The 19,402-nt window shown below is 43.5% G+C and overlaps 1 protein-coding gene and 1 long non-coding RNA gene across 2 annotated transcripts; both read left to right on the top strand.

Moving 5' to 3' along the window:
• The first annotated feature begins 3,868 nt into the window (after positions 1–3,868).
• Positions 3,869–5,851, top strand: LOC144405441 (uncharacterized). Its single transcript, XR_013467034.1, has 2 exons — positions 3,869–4,911; positions 5,020–5,851. It is a non-coding gene; the product is annotated as an uncharacterized LOC144405441 (long non-coding RNA).
• A 3,986-nt stretch (positions 5,852–9,837) lies between these two features.
• Positions 9,838–19,023, top strand: LOC120815765 (cullin-3). Its single transcript, XM_040170707.2, has 16 exons — positions 9,838–10,406; positions 13,114–13,311; positions 13,431–13,544; positions 14,927–15,087; positions 15,221–15,335; positions 15,415–15,643; positions 15,796–15,941; positions 16,030–16,206; positions 16,319–16,489; positions 16,626–16,733; positions 16,959–17,083; positions 17,177–17,273; positions 17,392–17,526; positions 17,676–17,862; positions 18,199–18,344; positions 18,492–19,023. The coding sequence occupies exons 1-16, from the start codon at positions 10,347–10,349 to the stop codon at positions 18,621–18,623; spliced, it is 2,301 nt and encodes a 766-aa protein (XP_040026641.1). The 5' UTR covers positions 9,838–10,346; the 3' UTR covers positions 18,624–19,023.
• Positions 19,024–19,402: the final 379 nt, after the last annotated feature.

The raw sequence follows: 19,402 nt of genomic DNA, 5'->3' as shown, positions 1-19,402 counted from the left end.
TCCGTCCAGAGATGCTAAAAGCAATGGGTGTTGGGGGGTTGTCTTGGATGACACGCCTCTTCAACATTGCATGGAAGTCTGGGACAGTGCCAAAAGAGTGGCAGACCGGGGTTGTGGTACCGCTCTTCAAAAAGGGGGACCAGAAAGTGTGTGCCAATTACAGGGGTATCACACTACTCAGCCTCCCGGGTAAAGTCTACTCCAAGGTGCTGGAAAGGAGGGTTCGGCCGATAGTCGAACCAAGGATTGAAGAGGAACAATACGGTTTTCGTCCTGGTTGTGGAACAACGGACCAGCTCTGTCACTCTCTTCACTCTCCAGTATCATGGAGGGGGCTTGGGAGTATGCTCATCCAGTCTACAGGTGTTTTGTGGACTTGGAGAAAGCGTATGACCGGGTCCCCCGAGAGAAACTGTGGGAGGTGCTGCGGGAGTACGGGGTGAGGGGGTCCTTGCTTGGGGCCATCCAATCCTTGTACGCCCAAAGCGAGAGCTGTGTTCGGGTGCTCTGCAGTAAGTCAAAGGCGTTTCCGATGGGGGTTGGCCTTCGCCAGGGCTGCGCCTTGTCACCAATCTTGTTTTTGGTTTTCATAGACAGGATATCGAGGCGTAGTCGGGGGGGAGGAGGGTCTACAGTTCGGGGGGCTGCGGATCTCATCGCTGCTTTTTGTAGATGATGTGGTCCTGATGGCATCTTCCGTCTGTGACCTCCAACTCTCACTGGAGCGTTTCGCAGTCGAGTGTGAAGCGGTCGGGATGAGGATAAGCACCTCTAAATCTGAGGCCATGGTTCTCAGCAGGAAACCGATGGATTGCCTACTCCAGGTAGGTAATGTGTCCTTACCCCAAGTGAAGGAGTTCAAGTACCTCGGGGTCTTGTTCACGAGTGAGGGGAAGATGGAATGTGAGTTTGGCCGGAGAATCGGAGCAGCAGGGGCGGTATTGCACTCGCTTCGTTGTGACGAAAAGAGCTGAGCCGGAAGGCAAAGCTCTCGATCTACCGGTCAATCTTCGTTCCTACCCTCACCTCATGAAGGATGGGTCATGACCGAAAGAACTAGGTCACGGGTACAAGCGGCTGAAATGGGTTTCCTCAGGAGAGTGTCTGGCGTCTCCCTTAGGGATAGGGTGAGGAGCTCGGAGTAGAGCCGCTGCTCCTTTGCGTCGAAAGGAGCCAGTTGAGGTGGTTTGGGCATCTGGTGAGGATGCCCCCTGGGCGCCTCCCTAGGGAGGTGTTCCAGGCACGGCCAGCTGGGAAGAGGCCCCGGGGAAGACCCAGGACTAGGTGGAGAGTTTATATTTCCTCACTGGCCTGGGAACACCTTGGGATCCCCCAGTCAGAGCTGGTAGATGTGGCCCGGGAAAGGGAAGTTTGGGGTCCCCTGCTGGAGCTGTTGCGCCCGCGACCAGACTCTGGATAAGCGGTTGAAAATGGATGGATGGATGGATATTGATTTTCAGGTTTGAATTGTGTCCTTGTTTGTGTATTTCAATTCTCTGTACATTGGGAAGAAGTGGAACAAACACTTATCTATGTCTTTCTGCACCTTTGTGGATGTATGTTTGTGATCATACAGAATTAATAGAAGAGCATACCAGCAAGTGCTTCCTACTGCATCTGCAGTTCATGGCAGTCATAGGAACTTATGTGAATTGTTTGAATGTGGGAAGTGATTTACAGAGGAAAGCTCAGTGGGGCAGTGATAAAAAAAATTAAAAACTCCCGGAAAGAAGCTGAATTATTCATGTGCACTAATAAAACGTGAATTATGGTAGAACGAGAGCGTGAGAGAGGAGCTCGGGGTGTCCTAAGAAGTCCCCCGGCAGTCTAAGCCTATAGCAGCTTAACTAAGGGCTGGTCCGGGCTAACCTGAGCCAGCCCTAACTATAGGCAGAATCAAAGAGGAAAGTTTTAAGTTTTACATTAAAAGAGCTGTAGGGCAATAAGGTGTTACGAGCGCTTTAAGATACGACAGTGCCTCACCAGCAAGTGCCTTGTAGGTGAGGAGAAGTACCTTAAAACCTTCTATGGCCTCTCAATATTCAACGTTTTAAATTAATAATTCTATTGTGTTGCCTCTTCAAACGATTCAGTCAGAGACTTTAAAAGCATGAAAAACCTGCCTTGTGGAGAGACACAGACTTTTACGGTCAAATTTGACCCACAGACCGCCGACCTGAAGATAGGGGATGGAGTGTTGTAATGTCAATACAGGTAAACATGGGCTTATTTCTGACTCAGGATGAAACTTTGACACAATTGGTTCGTTGTCTGCCTTGTTGAGCAGTAGCATTGTGGCCTCTTTGTCTCCACTTGGATCTACAGGTCTTAGGCGGCCCGATGCTCCAGGTGCGGCTGTGTGCTTTGGTGACAGGCTGTCACCAGGATACCCTGTAGTTTGACACTGTGCAGTGTGGCATGTGTCAGGTAATAATCTGTGACAAGATATACCTTTCATGTAGCCCTGCTGAGGTTGCTTGTCAGGTTCTATGATTGAGAATACAGCGTTGGAAGTTTAGATTTTTTTTCAGTCTCCGACATTGATTTGACTAAAGTCTGTTGTAGCCAAATTGACGAGAATGCCCTCGGGTTGCTGTTTTTGTTCCCCATCAGATGAGGACAATACAGCTGTTTAATCGGGAGTCTGTGCCATGCACATGGAGGATACAGTGCATCCGGAAAGTATTCACAGTGCTTCACTTTTACCACATTTTGTTATGTTACAGCCTAATTCCAAAATGGAAGTTCCAAAGATTAAATTCATTATTTTCCTCAACAACCCATAATGACAAATATAGACAGGTGTGTGCCTTTCTCAATCATGTCCAATCAACTGAATTTAGAACAGGTGGACTCCAATCAAGTTGTAGAAACATCAAGGATGATCAGTGGGAACAGGATGCACCTTGGTGTCATGGCAAAGGCTGTGAATACTTATGTACATGTTATGTTTGTTGTTCTTTATTTTTAACAGATTTGCCAAAATTTGCAAAAAAACTGTTTTCACTTTGTCATTATGGGTTGTTGTGTGTAGAATGTTGAGGAAAATAATTAATTTAATCCATTTTGGAATAAGGCTGTAACAACAAAATGTGGAAAAAGTGAAGCGCTGTGAATACTTTCCGGATGAACTGTATTCTTGGTATATCATATTCTTGATGCAGAGCCATCCCTTCAGTGTGACACCAAACCCCCACAGGATAACATAAAGCGGTTTACACACATCAATGAGATGGAGAGATGCATTCTGACCTGTCACACGCTCACAACATCGCAACATGGCTTTAAAAAACATGAATCGCATTCCAGTAACGCAGCGTTACTTCTGTAGAATAATCCTCTTTTACACATTTTAATCCCTCCCCCTATTTGTTGAGTGTAAAAGGTAGTTAAGTTACAGTAATGCTGTACTAGAAACCAACACATCAATTGGATACATCATCGCCTGTGTGCACAGACGGCTGTTGGCAAGAAGAGCAATTAACACGGCAACAAGATCTCGTCTCCGATGCCCAGTCAGATGTCAGTGCCAGCAGCAGCATCGGCGTCGTGCTTCCACAGGACATTATCCCTCAGATTATCTTGAATATAACAGGGAAAGACTATCCAAGTGCTGCGGAGCTGCTAAAAGGCAGCACACTGCCTCCACTGGCCGAGGTACAGCTGACTTTTCTGTTTGATAAGCAATCATAATTCAAAAATGTTGTCCATTAATCTTCTACTTGTCTCTTGGATCCGATTCCGACTAAGCTGCTTATGGAAGTTTTTCCTTTAGTTAGCACGTCTTTATTAGATATTATGAATCTGTCTTTGTTGACAGGACATGTACCACAGTCCTTCAAGGTAGCTGTAATTAAACCTCTTCTTACAGTTTTTTTCGATTGCTAAACGACAGTGAGCACAACTGGAACTACATGTGCAAAACTCTAACTACAGTCTGCACAGCAGCAGCTCATGTGGACCAAACTCTAGTTCATTTTTCATTGCTTGAACACAGTTTTCAAAACTCTACACACTTATCCCATGACTTTAACCACAACCTGCACAACACTGTGGATTTACAGCACTTTGTTCAAATGCTAACACACTGCTGTCAAAACTGTGAACCACACATTCAAAACGGAATAGATTTCAGCCTTGTGCCTTTCAAACACTGCTGATTGCAATTTCAGCTGAAAGGCTAAGCAGGTGTCTTGTTTTAGACTTGTTAGTGAACACACACAAAATATATATATATACACAGGTAAAGCTCAGAAAGACTAATTTTGGAAATGGAACAAGGAAGACGGGTTCGTGGAGGGAGAAGGGTGGCAGGGAGAGGGCGGGTTTGTGGAGGGAGACAAAGAAGACAAAGAGCTGTTATTTCAGATGAAATAAGGGCTACAATTATAGACCATGTCGTGAACCATGGTCTCTCATTGAGAGAGGCAGGGTTGAGGGTGCAACCCAATCTGCAAAGATCCACAGTGGCATCTGTAATGCGAATTTTCCATCATACAAACAGGTGAGAGTTACATCCTTATAGTAAATGAAAACATTACAGGAATTTATTTTGTATTGCAATTATGGAATATTTACACAAATATATATTACAGTAAGTTTGACTGTAAAATATATTTTTACAACAGGACCCAAAGGCTGCCCCCAACAGGAGGAAGAGCAAAAATATTTTCAGATGCGCAGGAAAATGCTATTGTTGACATGGTTGTTGTCAACAATGCAATAAAACTGCGGGAGATTCAAGATAGAGTGCTGGCTGATAATGATATATTTGAAAATGTTAATTCTGTCAGCACAACAACTATTGCTCGAGTCCTACAGAAACACCAAGTTACAATGAAACAGTTATACACTGTACCGTTCGAGAGGAACAGTGAACGGGTAAAAGAGCAAAGATACCAATATGTCCAGGTAAGACGTCCGAGGTTACATACACAGCTATTACTGTAAAAATATTTACAGTAAAAAAAACACTAGCATTACTACAGTTACGTAAACTGTGCACTTACTGTTTTTCAGAGAGTAATGGAGGTGGAAGCACTGGAAACACCACATTCATTTGTATTTATCGATGAAGCTGGATTTAACCTTGCCAAAACACGGCGCAGAGGAAGGAATGTTATAGGTCAAAGGGCCACTGTGGAGGTTCCAGGCCAAAGGGGGGGAAATATAACCATGTGTGCTGCAATGGCCAATGATGGTTTGCTTCTCAACACACCACTCATTGGCTCATACAACACAGAAAGGCTTATAGCTTTCCTAGAACAGCTCTATGCTCAGCTAGTGCCAGCAGAACAGGGGGAGCCAGTAAGAAACCCCCAAGTTTTTGTCATAGTTTGCGATAACGTTGCTTTTCACCACTCTGCAGCTGTCACAGATTGGTTTGCAGCACATTGCAGATTTATAGTTTTGTACCTGCCTGCATATTCACCCTTCCTCAACCCAATAGAGGAGTTTTTCTCTGCCTGGAGGTGGAAAGTGTTTGATCACCACCCACATGACCAAATGTCTCTTTTGGAAGCCATGCGTGCCGGATGTGAGGCCACAAGTCCAGAGGACTGCCAGGGATGGATAAGGCACTCCAGAAGGTTCTTCCCCAGGTGCATGGCAAGAGAGAACATTAGATGTGATGTTGACGAAAACCTGTGGCCTGATGCTAGAGAGAGGCAGGATTAGCCCCTCAATTATTTGTTAGAATTAAAGTATGTACTTTTAGTTTCTACCTTTTTTTTCTCATTACTGTAATTCTGTAAATTACAGTACAGACTATTGAAGCAAACTGCTAATTTTCATTTACCTTAAAGAATTGTTATGTTCTAAAAATGTAAATAAAATAAATCATGTGAAAGAATGTCAATCTTTTCATTGAAGAAAATATTACTTTCTATGAAGTCACTGAAATTGTTCAAACTGTAAAGATGAAAATTTAGTATTTTCTGTATTGGTGTTTGATGCTAGTGTTTTTACTCTCAGTGTGTTCTGAGTGACAGTGTGTGTTCTGTCAGTGAGGCTTGTGCACAGTGTTTGCTGCACTGAGCCTGTTTTGAGCCGTGTGTTAAGAGTTGTGTTGCTTGGAATGAGTTTTGCACGTGACGTGAACTGTTTAGCTCAGGTGACTGTTGGTAGTGCAGACTGTAGTTAGAGTTTTGCACATGTGACTCCAGTTGTGCCCACTGACGTTTAGCAATCGAAAAAAACTGTAAGAAACCTACTCTTGCTCTAGAGGTGTTGGCCAACTACAGACCTATCTTTAATCTTCCCTTCCTCTCTAAGATCCTTCCTCTCTAATGTTGTTTTTTTTCCTGTCACACTTCCCCTCTGATCATTAAGTGGTCACAATAAATACTGAGAAAAATGATTAAGCCTTTTCAGCTTCAAAAATTCAAATTGAACGAATTTCACTTGAGATACTGAGAAAAGATCATCATGCTGCTTTTGTGGGCAAGGTCCTCCTATAACCAGCAAACAATGTAAAAAAATGTAATTTCTCACAATGTAACTGTGACAGGTTCGACCTGTGGGTGGGTCCCGGAATGACGAGAATGCAGTCTGTTCCATTTATGCAGTCTTTATTTTATGTTTATACAACAACACACGACCGACTCCAGCCTCCTCGCCTCGCTCAGTTTCCCTGCTGTTGCCGGATCTGTCCCTCTTAAGGACAAACACACACACTGATTAATCCCACCTGAGGCCAATTCTGTCTCCCCCGGCACCGTTCCCCGAACCACTCCCTTCTCCGTCCGCTCTGCAGCTGAGCCAAACCATGGCCGCCACCACATACCCCCACCGCCTGACTTAGGCCGGGGAGCCGTCCGGCCTAGCCTACTCCCCCCTTTCAGGTGCTATAACATGGGTGAAAGTATTTGGGAAGGCAAAGCTTACCATTTGGACCCCACTTTCCTTGTCAGAGGCTCCACGACCCCTTTACCCTCTGTGGCTATTAATGCCTCTGTTTAAGCGACCCGTTTGGCTCCCTGTGCAGAGGAATGGTGAGAAAGAGAACCAAGCATGAGGCTTGATGTTTCTACCATTAAATCAGGTAGTCCTCATAGGGACCCGGACCGGTCCTCATAGGGAAGGAGGTCCGGATTAACTACAGCACTTTCAGAGGGGTTCGGGCGAGTAGTGTGTAACTGATGTGTTTAGGGCATGGAAGAAGTCGACTCAGACACTGATCTTTCCAGCATTTATTTGGTCCTGCAGAAGACAATAAAACATAGACATTGCCTTCTGGTCTCTCTGCACATCAGCTCCCTAGGCACAGGATCTTCAACAGAGTAACGCTTCTGTGAATGAAAAACGGGACTGCGCAAAATATAAATTATAACTTGTCAAATAATCCGAATCATGACAAAAAGGGTAAAACAGGGTAAAACAACAACCCTAACAAAATAAATAACGTGACAACAAAAAAAAGTTCAACATTAAAACAAAAGAAAACACATACCTACAGAAGACAATAAAACACAGACATTGCCTTCTCGTAGTGTTACGAGATGTGCCGATGCTACGACGCTTCGACGCTTCGAAGCGTGTGTCGATCCATTCAAAATGTGAGTTGTTGGTGGAGAGTTGCGGTCAGTTGAGAGTTTGGATAGCGTTTATATAGTTTGGAGAAGTTCAAGAGAGATAGTTTGGAGTGTTAGGAGAGTGAGGAGAGATGGATAGGTGAAAAGTTGGAACCAGCTAGGAAGAGGAGGATTTCCCCTGTGTAGGAACACTTTGATTCGATAATTCCTAATAAGGTAAGCTAAATGTAACTCTATTTCAGACACATTAGGTTTGCTTATCAAGAACTGTATTTTTCAGTGTCTTATTTTATTCAAAGGTGAGATGTTTATTGTGCTCCAAGAAGTTGGGGTACAATAACAACACCTCGTCCATGCTATGGCATCACCGTGCCTTTCATGAGAATACGGAGGAAACTGGAGTTTCCCCCATCCAATGTAACTCATTACAATATTACAAATGCAGCACCACAATTTTTCACTGTTCACTTTTGTTTATTGTGCAAATAAAGACAGGTAACAGACACTGTATTTATTCTCTTTTAACCAGCCACCAGAAAACAAGAGCTGGATGAAGCCCTCGTCTCCATGATACTGAAGGACACACAGCCCTTCAGTATTGTCGATGGGTTGTCGTGGCGCAGGGGTTAGAGAGGGTGTGCTGGGAAGCACAAGGTTGGTGGTTAGAGTCCAGGCTGCCCCATGTTCCATGTCGAAGTGTCCCTGAGCAAGACACCTAACCCCTAATTGCTCCCTGGGAAAAAATGTGAAAAAGCCATGGGTTTAAAGTGTAATGTAAGTCGCTTTGGATAAAAGCGTCTGCTAAATGATCTGTAATGTAATGTAATAATGGATGATGTTGGATTCAGGGCATTTGTGTCCAAACTGGATCGTAATTATGTTCACCCTACAATGTAGGTATGTATGGGTGCATGCATGAACCAAATGAGTACTTTATTGTGTCTCACAGTTCAGCACTATATATTTTTTCCTTTAGGCTCTGAAGGCCATGGTAGAGGCCAAGTATGAGTCCGCTAAGGAGAAGGCTATGGCTGGAGTGGAAAAGGTGGCTACTGTTAGCCTTACTTCTGACATGTGGACATCCATCAATACGGATGCCCACCTGGCTGTAACATGCCATTTTGTGGGTGAGAAAACCACAATCAGTTCAGTGCTGTTAAGAGTACAGACATTTCCCCCAATCACACACTGCTGGAAATATAGCTTGTGTCAAAGCCTGATGGAGGAATGGGGAATTGCTAATAAGGTGACATGTATGGTCACTGATGGTGCTCCCAATATGGTTGCCTGTGTGAGAGAGCTGAAGCTTCGGCACCATATTTGCGTTGCATACATGCTGAATCTGATAGTGTGTGTCGACAGTGGCGCATGAGTAGAGAGGGTGCACCTAACCTAACCGCTGGGAAACGCAAGGTTGGCTGTTCGAGCCCTGGCTGCTCCATGTCCCCTGTTGAAATGTCCCTGAGCAAGACACCTAACCCCTAATCTCTCCCTGGGCACAAATGTATAAAGCCATGGGTTACAAATGCAATGTAAGTCGCTTTGGATAAAAGCGTCAGCTAAATGACCTGTAATGTAATGATAGTGAAGAAGGCACTTGACCAGCAGCCTGTGCTCTCTGGCATCTGGGCCAAAGCACGGAAGCTGGTTGGCTTCTTTAGAAGCAGCACCACTACTGAGGTTTGCTCTTTTATTCCAATTTCTAATAATGCTAAGAGTTTGTCTGTGTTCCCACTGCAGTGATTTAATGGCCTACTCATCTGTATCTTTAAAGGAGAAGCTTACACAAGTGTAACTTCATCTGGGGATGGCAAACATGAAGCTAATGCAAGAAGTGGAGACCAAATGGAACAGCACATATTTCTCCTGTGACATCTCATGATGAGAACACTTAGTAACATGATCTGTGGGATCGGTAGCAAACTGTGGCATTACTTAGACACCAGCATCATGGAGGCACGGAAGACTGTATCACAATTGATATAGACTTGCTGTTGCGTTTTTGTGCACGCCAACATCTTCTGTAGCCTATTAAAGGGTGTTTTCAAAGGCCGGAGAGGTTGTGTCAAAAAAAAGGAATTGTTTAAAACCAAAAACTGTTGAGAGACTGTTATTTCTGAATAAAAATGAATAAAATGTCCACTGTCCTGTACATCAATGTCCAAGTTACACAAGTTACACAAACACATATTCAGTCCCCTCTTCCTAGTTCAATAAGCACTTTCACTGTCATCATAATCATTCCCAACAGCCATAACAGACACAAAAAAATTCAATGCATCCATTATGTGGTTCAGATACAGCTGCCTGTGATTATACACTTGGCCAGTAGATGGTTTTGTGTGCACATGAAGCTTCGAGAAATGAACCCTTTCTCGAACCAATTGGCTGAAGTGGTTCGATGCCTCACGAGGCTTCATCTCACCATCACTACTTGCAGCCTTTCGTCAAAATATTAATATCACATTTTACAGTTAGCTCATGCAAACGTGACACTACGGTAACTAGCTAACGTACCGTTACGTTATCAACCTGTGGAATGCACCTGTCAGTATGTACTTTTCTCTCGCGAGATTTCGGCGTTGCGCAGTGGAGTACAGCCGTCCGCCATCACTGCATACAAGCTAACATTAGCTAAAAACCACTGAGAGGAGAGCGAGTGACAACAACATAACAGACATTCAGACCGACCTAATTTTTGAAGGGGAGGTCGCTGTGTTTCCCTGCCGCTTTCCTGGCGTAGAAAGCAAACTAGCAACTGCCTTGCATGTAGTCTTCAAGTCAACTTAGAAACGAAAGTCGTTCTAACTCATCATGTCCAACCTCAAAGGCGGCCCCAAGAAGGACACCAAGATGCGGATACGAGCCTTTCCCGTAAGTATTTTTCGGCTCTGTGAGCACCGAGACGCTAACTACGAGACTCGAGTACCGGGGATGACGGGTCTCTAAACTAGCCACTACCTGCTAGCTAGCCACTCAAACTAGAAATACATGTCATTGTCAAGTGAAAGGTGGCAATAGTGAAACAATATAACCGAAGAACATAAGCCATTTGAGCAGTTAGTTCATTTAACGTTTGCTAGCACCCTGTCTGAGCAACGATATTGGCGTTGGGCATGAGCTAATGTTAGCATTTGTAACGTTAAGGAAACTTCCCCAGTGTCTTACTAGCAAATGGTAGCTAGCGTTAGCTAAGCATCGTAGCAGGCCTGATAATGCTGGCTTACTTGACGCTAGCTAAGTTTCGGTCAGTTAGCGAGTATCATCACGCTATGGTAACGGAAGGCTCTCTTGGCCGTTGCTGTTCGTTGCACGACGCTTTTGGCGTGGGCTGCTGTAGGTGCCAACTACTACATTGTCGTGTCTTCTTCAGAGCTAACGCAGCTTCAGCCTAACTAGAGACTCCAGTAAACACGGGTATGGTAACGTCAACCGGGCTAGTTAATGGTGTTGACGTCAACCAAGAAACCTAACGTTACTAATAATAACGTTACTACTGTCACACAACGAATTCCCCAACATCTAATGATCACCGCAATCAAGACACTCACCCACTCAACTATCATCTGTTATGAACGCAGTTGTCATGTTGTGTGATGTGCAGTCTTGTCTAAGTTGCCTAAGTTAGTTCTTAGAACATCCTTCCATTCTTTGTCGAGATTACTTATAAACACAGACTTTTTTTTCTTCTTCTGTTGGTTATCCAGGGTCATGAGTGGGTGTTTAGCAGAATGAGTCAGTTATGTGAGCTTACATGCAAATGCAAAAGCAGCCCATTAGACCAGAATGTAGCCACTACCAGTTTCTCTCTGTCAATATAACAATAAACTCGAGTTAAGTCATTCTATTACAACTATTGTATTTGTAGCTGCCATCGAGATATGCTTGTCTTCTGATCTGATAACTCTGACTAAGTATTTCATTTTGTATTTGGGGAGGTCGGTGTAGCGTTGTCCTTAAACAAATATTCAGAACAAATGTTTTTATGTGCTGATTCATACTAATCAATAACCAGTGCATACGTTCTCCCAGATGTAAAACTCTATTATTCCTAAACCAAGGAAGTAGTCAAAACAGAATACCCTTTTATGTTTTTTTCAAGGGGTTTTAAAGCCTTCTCCATAGCCGCCCCCTCCCTCTGCGACTTTATTCCCAAACATCCGAGACTGCACCGACATTTACATATTCAAGTCACTAATCAAAACCCACCTTTTCAGAACTACTAATATGTGACCAAAATGATGTGTGTTGTTTTTAAGGTTTAGCCTTCTTTTTCACATTTGATGATTTTAATGTAACGTGTCTTTGAGTACAATGAAACACACTATACAAATAAAATCCATTGTTATTACTAGTATGTGTAATAACGTGAAGCTAATGACCCGAGTTGACAGCCTTTGTTATTACATTTGTCATGACATTGGCAGGCAAACTTTATTTAATGTGGATTAGTCATATGTGGCTGACGCCTGATCCGTCTTTCCTCCTAGTCAGGTTCTGATCAGGTTCTTGATCGAGTTAAAGGAGTGTGTAAAGACCTCAAATAATACACTCTGCTTCTCTTTAGTAAGATTGTATGAGATTGACATCCATACAGCTTTTAGTGGACTGTTATGTGTACAGTTGCATTCCAGATTAATAAGCTCCCATTGCAAATTAGGTTTATGAGGAATTAGGTTCACGTGATGCGGACACCAGGTTGGGGAATTCAGCTTTCAGATGTTCCTTCTACTTTATTGATACATTTGTCTTTTCTGCCGCGTCCAGGTAGTGTTCCTTTATAACTTTGAACTTGAGAGCTGTGCTTCCAATGGTATCTCTAAGAACGTTCACTGTCTTTCCATCCATCCTCTTCTTCCATTTTTGTGCAAGGCAACGATCTCTCCTCTTACCTTTTTGGAATATTCCCTTGACATAGCCATATTTCAAGTATGCAATCAAAGTCACTGCCAGTCCACATATTTGATGTAATCTATCTCGAGCTCAACTCAGGAGGCTCTCGATTTGTCACATCAGGTGTAAGACAACACCTGATTTGTTATGAGGGAATCTATTAAAGGAGTTTAATCATATTTGCATCATGTACATTCCATACTCTTTATTGCTGCTGATATGACTAAACAAGTATAAAATGGAATCAATCATTGCTTCCTGTCGATCAAAGCTATTGCCTCTGTGCTGCTGCATTGAGATCCTTGAACAAATTGCTGTTATATACAGGCAAAACCTTCAAGGTATCACCTGCATTTTATCACAGGGGGAATTGTGATTAGTATAAATGAAGCGTGTGTACATTTCTGCTACATCAACATCTGGGCTTTCAAAAAGTTCCACCATCCCTGTCTACACTGCAAGGTAGAAATTAAGACTTAATGTGTAAGTTGTTTATGTATATGCACTTTATTACCAATGTAGATATCTTAACTGTTTTGTGCATATTGATATGTTCCTTCATAAAGTGACCATTTTCCATTTAATTTCATTGCATTGCAAGGAATAATCCTTGACATAACTGTGGTCATAGGCCTCTGCCAGGTGGACATAATGAAAATAGACATTTTCATCTTTCTACCCCTCCTAGATGACAATGGATGAGAAGTATGTGAACAACATCTGGGACCTGCTTAAGAATGCCATCCAGGAGATCCAGAGGAAGAACAACAGTGGGTTAAGCTTTGAGGAGCTGTACAGGAACGCCTACACCATGGTGCTCCACAAGCACGGGGAGAAGCTCTACACGGGCCTGAGGGAGGTCGTCACGGAGCACCTCATCAACAAAGTGAGGAAACCTGTTCCTCTCCAAGGCTGCTAAATACCCCTAACCTCTTTTTAAAATCATTTCAAGTGTCCTTTGAGTCACACCAGTAATAACTTAAAGTGATCTGTCTATATTTTCAGGTACGGGAAGATGTCTTAAACTCTCTAAATAATAATTTCCTGCAAACACTGAATCAGGCGTGGAATGACCATCAGACTGCCATGGTTATGATCAGAGACATCCTCATGTACATGGTAAATAAGCTGTTGTGCTTTCTTGTCATACTCAATTTCTTTTGAATCAATCGGTAACTATAAAATACTCTTCAAAGATCTTCAACAATGCAGTGATGACTTTTATTTTTGTTTCATTCGTGCCAATGTTACCAGAGTTTGGACGTTGGTGCCGTGAGTGTGTATGTTGCCTCTGCAAGTGGATTATGGTGCGCTTTTTGAAGAAATAGCCTTTTGTTCTCTACTGTGGCTACCCTTCACCTACTCCCTATTCTGGACTTTGTAAGGTGCCGTTATATCTGTGGCCCCAACAATGAGCCTCCTGTTGCTTTTATTTTTTTGGAAAACTGGCAGGACTTGATTTAGTTAGCTGCGCATGTTTGTGTGTGGTAGTGAGAGTGAGCGAGCTCTCAGGGTCGGCCCAAGTGTAGGCCAAACAATGGCACAGGCAGTACCACCAGACCACACGGCTCTCCCGAGGTTCTTTTGTTTTGCATTCTCCGTTTGCCTGTTCTGGCTTTACCCCGAAAGGTTTGCTTCCTGGTGCTAAAGCAGACTCCTCCTGCTGACTTCTAGAGGAGAGCCAGACCGATGCAGCGAGTGTGACTTCACTGTTCTCCCGCGGTGTATTTACCTTTTTTGGAAGCTGCTCTTCCCCTGGTTAGGCCCTTGGGCATTGGAAGGCAATGGGACTTTTTCCACACACTTTTCATTTATGTTATGGCAGAGCATTCTCTTTTATTTATTTGTAATTTGTCTCCCATGTAAAATATACATTTAACATGGTAATCTGTTCACAAGCAAGCCATCATTTCATAAAACAGTAAACGAAAACTAAGCTCATTTCTTTAAAAGAACGAACAAGGGTGCTATTCAAATCAAATTATTATACCACACTATGGTACCTGACTAGTTGTCAGGTGGAAACTCACTCTAATTTTCCAATGTCAAAGCTTTCCCCTTGAATATTTACTCTACCCTTGAAACTCATGTCGTTACCTTATGTTGATGCCTTATGTTTAATGCGAATAATTCAGATGTTCCTCCTGACAAAGAATTGACCTTATCAAATTTGCATCCCGTCAGTAGCTCTGTCAAACTTGTAATGAACGGTCTGCTGGCATATCCAGCCCTAATATAAAGTTTGCATTTTGAATTAGATTCAAGGTATTTTTCTTTTTTCTATACAACTCTGCATTCAAAACACTTGAAATACGTACTTGTGTAGTTGGATGAATACCTTTCTTACACACTTTAGACTTAAATATAACTTATTTTATCTGTGATTTTAAGGTTTCTAAATCTTTAAACATTAATATGTTTATATGAAGGTTGTTGAGTACTACCTTCCATATATGCCGTATTCAGGGTCTTTCTCCCCTCCTTTCTCTGTCGTCCCCCAGGACCGGGTCTATGTGCAACAGAACAATGTGGAGAATGTCTACAACCTCGGCCTCATCATATTCAGAGACCAGGTGGTGCGCTACGGTTGCATCCGAGACCACCTACGTCAGACGCTACTGGACATGATCGCCCGTGAGAGGAAGGGAGAAGTTGTCGACCGGTACGCAGAAGTACTACTTCTCTACTTAACTTTAGGCCTGCCATGATGCCCCATATTTGGGTTAAATTAGAGCATGTCTCAACCTTATATCCTATGTTTCTGCTAACTTTCCTTTTGGTATCATCCATTGCAGGGGCGCCATCAGAAACGCCTGCCAGATGCTGATGATTCTCGGCCTGGACGGCCGGTCTGTGTACGAGGAGGACTTCGAGGGTCCTTTCCTAGATATGTCAGCGGAGTTCTTCCAGGTAAGTCTCTGGTCGGTTGTTGGTGGTGTCCTTTCTTCTTTTTGTAACAAAATAATCACATGATGCTGTGCTCTTCCAGATGGAGAGCCAGAAGTTCCTAGCAGAAAACAGTGCCAGTGTCTACATTAAGAAGGTAGAGGCCAGAATCAACGAGGAGATAGAGCGGGTTATGCACTGCCTGGACAAGTCTACAGAGGAGCCCATCGTCAAGGTGGTGGAGAGGGAGCTTATTTCTAAGCACATGAAGACTATTGTGGAGATGGAGAACTCTGGACTCGTCCATATGCTCAAGAACGGCAAGACAGAAGGTCAAATTCCCTTTCAATTCTTAATGATTTTGAATGGAGAGTTAAAGCATTGCATTTATATTTCAAAAATGAAGTTGTTTTTCTCAGCCTTTCCTGTAACCGTTTCTATTTGTTTCTCAAAAGTTGTCGCCCCCACCATATCTCCCTCTCAGACCTGGCATGCATGTACAAGCTGTTCAGTCGGGTGCCAAATGGCCTGAAAACCATGTGCGAGTGCATGAGCTCTTACTTGAGGGAGCAAGGCAAAGCCCTAGTGTCAGAAGAAGGAGAGGGCAAGAACCCTGTTGACTACATCCAGGTATGCACAAAGTCCAAAATCACGCCCTAGTGTGCGACTTGTCCGCATGCGTTGTTATTATATCGCCTTTTAATTGTCTCATTAACAGGGCCTGCTGGACCTGAAGACCCGGTTTGATCGATTCCTCCTCGAGTCCTTCAACAATGACAGACTTTTCAAACAAACCATAGCAGGAGACTTTGAGTATTTCCTCAACCTCAACTCCCGCTCACCTGAGTACCTTTCACTCTTTATTGATGACAAGCTCAAGAAGGGTGTCAAAGGGGTGTGTATCTTTTTGAATTTGTGTTGCTTTGCTTATACTTCTGCAATATTGTGCTTTTTTTTCTTTGCCCAAGGAATTCCTCATTCTTTTTCTCTCTGTCGCGTTTGAGCAGTTGACCGAACAGGAGGTGGAGTCGATCCTTGACAAGGCCATGGTGTTGTTCCGGTTTATGCAAGAGAAGGATGTGTTTGAAAGATACTACAAGCAACATCTGGGTCGCAGGCTCCTAAGCAACAAGAGTGTCTCCGACGACTCTGAGAAGAACATGATCTCCAAGCTCAAGGTAAGCGGGACGCTTCTGTAACAGAAGAACCAAAAGTGCACATCCGCTGCAGTGCTCGGTCTCTGCCGTCGCCCTTCACTCGACCCGACTCCACGTCAGCAGTTTTGACTCGGTGTTGCGTCTTTGTGCTTTGCAGACGGAATGTGGCTGTCAGTTCACCTCAAAACTGGAAGGGATGTTCAGAGACATGAGCATATCCAACACCACCATGGATGAGTTCAGGCAACACATACAAACCACGTCGGTAAGACAAAACGGTCATTATTCTAAACGAGGCATTCTTTAATCATCCATCTCATAATGAGAAAGACGTCTAAATCCCAGGATTTAGAAGTGAGTCTTCAATCAGTGGTACGTCAGAAGGTTGTCCACCTGTTATTCTGTTATTGAGATGTAATAACTGATGAGTCATGTTATGTCTAAATGTGCTTCGAGAAGTTCCTGAAAAAAGCCTGTGTATCTCTTTCAGGCATCTCTAAGTGGTGTGGACCTCACAGTAAGAGTTCTAACCACTGGCTACTGGCCTACACAGTCGGCGACACCGAAATGCACCATCCCCCCCTCCCCCAGACATGCCTTTGAAGTCTTTAGAAGGTTATGCTTTTTAATTCTCTAAAATTGTTTTTTCTGAACAAAGGGAGGCTGTGTGGTTTCTAAAGATCTTGGCTTTTTTTTTTTATTTTGCAGGTTTTACCTCGCTAAGCACAGTGGTAGGCAGCTAACACTGCAGCATCATATGGGCGGGGCAGACCTAAACGCAACCTTCTACGGCACTATTAAAAAGGTAGAGGAAGAATTCCATTTTCCTTTTTTTCATTCTGAACCACAATAATCAGTGGCTTTGTTGTGTATATAGTTCAGTTTGGAGTGTAAATGTGCCTTCCCCTCTACTTCGTCTGCAGGAAGATGGCTCAGAGGTGGGTGTAGGCGGCGCGCAGGTGACGGGCTCTAACACCCGGAAGCACATTCTGCAAGTCTCCACTTTCCAGATGACCATCCTCATGCTCTTCAACAACAGAGAAAAGTGCACATTCGAGGTGGGGACGCAGGAAGCGCGGCGGCTTTCATGATCTCGCCCTTGGGTTAGATCTTTTTGCCATACGAGGACAGAATTCTCACAATATGCTTTGTCCCTTTTTATCTCTCTCCTTTGCAACCACGTCACCTGTTTCGTCCCCGTCCAAAGGAGATCCAGCAGGAGACGGATATTCCTGAACGGGAGTTGGTGCGAGCGCTGCAGTCTTTGGCCTGTGGGAAGCCAACGCAGAGAGTTCTCACCAAGGAGCCAAAGTCGAAGGAGATCGAGAGCGGCCACGTGTTTACAGTTAACGATCAGTTTACTTCCAAACTGCACAGAGTCAAAATACAGACAGGTGGGCAAAGTTTATATACTGCACGTACTATCAGTACTACAACATGTCTTGCCTCGCTTCTGTGCCGACTTCCATCCAACATAGTGTGCTCTCACTTCTCATTGCCAGTTGCCAATATATTTTTGCTACATACGCATTTAGCGCTATGTGTATAATATATATTATATACAACAGTATCACGTTTCAGCCTCTCAGAAACATGAATAAACGACATCCTCTGCTACTCATCCCTCAAAAGTACACGGTGACATCAAGCGGAGATTGGATATAGTAACAGTACCTTGAGGGATTCTCTGCATTTGGTCCTCATCTTGTTCCTGTCTCCTTCCTTCCTAGTTGCTGCTAAACAAGGGGAGTCGGACCCCGAGCGGAAAGAGACGCGGCAGAAAGTGGATGATGACAGGAAGCATGAGATCGAGGCAGCCATTGTCCGAATCATGAAGTCTAGGAAGAAGATGCAGCACAATGTCCTGGTGGCTGAGGTAAGGAACCCCTTTTTTCTTTCATGAACGGACCACAATTTGAAGCGAGCAATTTCTCATCTTCAAAACCTATTTATTTTTGCAGAGAAATGTAATGTAAAAAGAAAAAGGCTTGTTTTCTTACATGTTGTGACTCTGTGTCTTCAGGTGACTCAGCAGCTGCGGGCACGTTTTCTCCCAAGCCCTGTCGTTATTAAAAAGCGCATAGAAGGACTAATAGAAAGAGAATACTTGGCAAGGACGCCAGAAGATCGCAAAGTATACACCTACGTTGCATAGACGATGAACTGTAGCTGAGAGGAGGAAGACTCTGGACAGGGGTGGGGGGGGGATTTGTTTGTTTTCTTTGGACTGTTGTTACGCATGGACTGGAAGTTTCTTTTAAAGACAAATGCTGGGAACCTGATTCATCCTCCCTTACAAAAACACAGTTAAAGAACTTAAATGGGAATAAAATGTCGGCGCAGAAATTAAATCCATCTTGTAGATTTTTAAATCAGGCCCAGTCTTCCTATTCCCTCAGTTTTAACATGGATGGATCCGGCTTCAAGCTTTTCACTGTTTTACCCTTGTAGAGATCAAACTTGCAAAGAATCCCTTGGGAAAAATGTGAATGCACCACATTATTTTTTTTGTTTCAATACTGTATAAAAATAATAAAATTATTAAAAACAGCAAATGTGGATCGTTACAAAATAAAAAACGAGTATTGTTGCTCTCTAGTTTTTCACAGAAAGTCTCATCTGCTCTGCTACATTTTACTCTCCTACATAATAACTTTTTTTTCATTCTTTGTGTGGAATGAGACAATTTGAATGGGAGCAGATGACTAATGTGGGAAATTAGATCTATTGGACTTTTCAATTGAGTAACGCTGAAAATATCTAAGGTGTGAGCACTGAGGAAATATAATCCTGCACATCCAGGTCGCGCTCTGAGGCCCAACGGCTCAGTGTGGTAGCCACGACTTCTAAAATATAAATCACATTGAGCAGGTAAACCAGCAGTTCTTGCTTCAGCTGAACAACAAACACACAATTTCACACACACGCTGTAAA

Source organism: Gasterosteus aculeatus, chromosome 3, assembly GCF_964276395.1.
Source record: "Gasterosteus aculeatus chromosome 3, fGasAcu3.hap1.1, whole genome shotgun sequence".
In the NCBI taxonomy this organism is placed as follows: domain Eukaryota; kingdom Metazoa; phylum Chordata; class Actinopteri; order Perciformes; family Gasterosteidae; genus Gasterosteus; species Gasterosteus aculeatus.
The sequence above is the reverse complement of the archived record's forward strand: the minus strand, read 5'-3'. Positions and strand labels throughout refer to the sequence as shown.